The following is a 2,642-nucleotide window of genomic DNA, read 5'->3' as shown; positions in this document are numbered from 1 at the left end:
TCTTAGTGGGAAGATAAAATGCTTTGTGAATATGGGATGTAGTGGTAGGACGTACCCCAGCGTAGTGCTGACCGATAAATCATATTTTCATCCTCATGGTTTCACCCCCCACCCCCCCTTTCAGTAAAAAACTTTCAGTGATTTTCTTCTTCTTCAGCTTTATATAAAACGTACAGGTATAAACTCTGCAGCTTGTTTAGAATAGAGCATCAAATACTTCAAATATGAGAAGAGATTACACATCACCAAAAACATAAAGTGTGATTTTATTTGAATACTAATGTAATTTCTGTTCTTGTTCATATCATCTCTTCAGACTGAGTGTCTGTAACCTCTCAGAGAGAAGCTGTGAAGCTCTGTCCTCAGTCCTCAGCTCCCAGTCCTCCAGTCTGAGACACCTGGACCTGAGTAACAACAACCTGCAGGATTCAGGAGTGAAGCTGATCTCTGCTGGACTGGAGAGTCCACACTGTGCACTGGAGACTCTCAGGTCAGGTCAACCTGTTCAAATATGATCAATGTTCTAATCCTGATCAATAACAGATAAACCTGTGCATGCTCCTTCTGTTTATTATTATAGAACCAGTTATAGTCGTTTATTCACTGATCAGTTGATGATGATCAATTATTTTCATGCCTCCGTGCTGACGACAGTCAGGACCAGAGACATTATGTTTTGTTGTTGTCCATCTGTACGAACTGATTAGATTTTGCTGGTCAAAGGTCAAAGGTCACAGTGACTGCTCACACAACACTTTTTAGACATAACTCAAGACTTCTTAGCAGTTATGACAAAATTTGACAGAAATGGTTCATATTTTCTCTGACTCTGGATAAACAGGGATGTAACCTGAAACTAGTCTGAGTGGAGGAGGAGGTGATTCCAGTTATTTTTGAATCAGGTAAACTTTCTTTGCATTAATTGCTCAAACGCCACCAATCTGGGCCTGTATTCACAAAACATCTTAAGACTAAAAGTAGCTCCTAACTTGTCGATCTAGGACAAACTCCTAAAGATAATGGGTTATTTGTTGTTACTAAGAGCTATTCACAAAGCCACTTAGCGCTAAAAGCTCGTAAGTCTGGGAGAAGTTAGAAGTAGTGGAGAAGACTCCTAACTCACTGAGACCAAATCAATAAGAATCTTAAAGGGCTGCTGTCATTCCACGTCGCAGTGTTTTGGAAACCTCACACGATGCTGAATCACTGAAAAGATACGACGAATAATGATCGTTGTGGAGTTTGTGAAGGATTAAATAACATCTCCAACTGAAACAACCCGATCAGCGTGGAAATTAAGTGTTTGTTAATGCTGCGTTACTTGGCAACAGAGAAAAAACCTTGTATTCACCAAACAATAAGTGCGCTCTGACCCGACATTGGTTCCTGCAAGGGAGCTCGTCCGTGAAAATTGACGTCAGCCATAGCAACAGAGTTTCACTCTTAGGATAAGAGTTTTCACTTCTCTTTACTAAAAGTTGGTCTCAGCAGCTTTGTGAACAGGTCTTAGGAGAAAACTTTTAGCCAGACTTTGGAGAACTCTTAGTGGGAAGATAAAATGCTTTGTGAATATGGGATGTAGTGGTAGGACGTACCCCAGCGTAGTGCTGACCGATAAATCATATTTTCATCCTCATGGTTTCACCCCCCACCCCCCCTTTCAGTAAAAAACTTTCAGTGATTTTCTTCTTCTTCAGCTTCATATGAAACATACAGGTATAAACTCTCCAGCTTGTTTAGAATAGAGCATCAAATACTTCAAATATGAGAAGAGATTACACATCACCAAAAACATAAAGTGTGATTTTATTTGAATACTAATGTAATTTCTGTTCTTGTTCATATCATCTCTTCAGACTGAGTGTCTGTAACCTCTCAGAGAGAAGCTGTGAAGCTCTGTCCTCAGTCCTCAGCTCCCAGTCCTCCAGTCTGAGACACCTGGACCTGAGTAACAACAACCTGCAGGATTCAGGAGTGAAGCTGATCTCTGCTGGACTGGAGAGTCCACACTGTGCACTGGAGACTCTCAGGTCAGGTCAACCTGTTCAAATATGATCAATGTTCTAATCCTGATCAATAACAGATAAACCTGTGCATGCTCCTTCTGTTTATTAATATAGATCCAGTTATAGTCGTTTATTCACTGATGAGTTTTTCAATATTTGAATCAGATACTTTCTTCTTGCAAAAATTGATCGCCACCAATCTGCTGTAGAACAGTACAGATTGTTTCATACCTTAGTGATGGGATGTGCCTCGGCATCATTTACTGTCATTTACAGTAATTCCTCTGAGTCAGTTTCTCAAAGAGTGGTCAGTGGTCCGGCAGTAAATTAGTTAAAATATTATTTTATCATCATTTTTAAATTCAGTGTTTCTCAGACCGTCTGCATGTGACCACAAACCTAGTAATGAGTATTATACATGTGTTGTTTTCAATATTAAATAAACTCATGTAAATTCAAACATTATTATTTGAACTGGTTGTTTTACAGTGCTGTTGGACTTCACTGTAACAGGCGACTCTGCCGACTCACGTAGCTTCACCAGTTTATAGTTTATGTTTTATATTTTATGATTTACATCAACAAAGATCAGTGAGACATTTGAAAGGAAATGTGGATGAAGCTAACAGTTAGCTG

At 39.4% G+C, this 2,642-nt stretch overlaps 1 protein-coding gene across 1 annotated transcript in view; it reads left to right on the top strand.

Moving 5' to 3' along the window:
- LOC147817407 (uncharacterized) overlaps positions 1 to 2,642 on the top strand; it is a gene marked incomplete at its 5' end in the record, with an annotated part of 28,617 nt that overhangs the window by 19,981 nt on the left and 5,994 nt on the right. The window contains 2 exons of the mRNA XM_087170840.1: positions 317 to 490; positions 1,857 to 2,030. Of these exons, the coding sequence (XP_087026966.1) occupies positions 317 to 490; positions 1,857 to 2,030 (348 nt within the window). The remainder of the gene's footprint in view (positions 1 to 316; positions 491 to 1,856; positions 2,031 to 2,642) is intronic.

This window comes from Seriola lalandi, unplaced genomic scaffold (genome assembly GCF_002814215.2).
Source record: "Seriola lalandi dorsalis isolate HSWRI2012SDOR001 ecotype SW California unplaced genomic scaffold, Sedor1 jcf7180002054963, whole genome shotgun sequence".
NCBI classification, from domain to species: Eukaryota; Metazoa; Chordata; class Actinopteri; order Carangiformes; family Carangidae; genus Seriola; species Seriola lalandi.
This window is presented reverse-complemented; position numbering and strand designations above follow the sequence as displayed.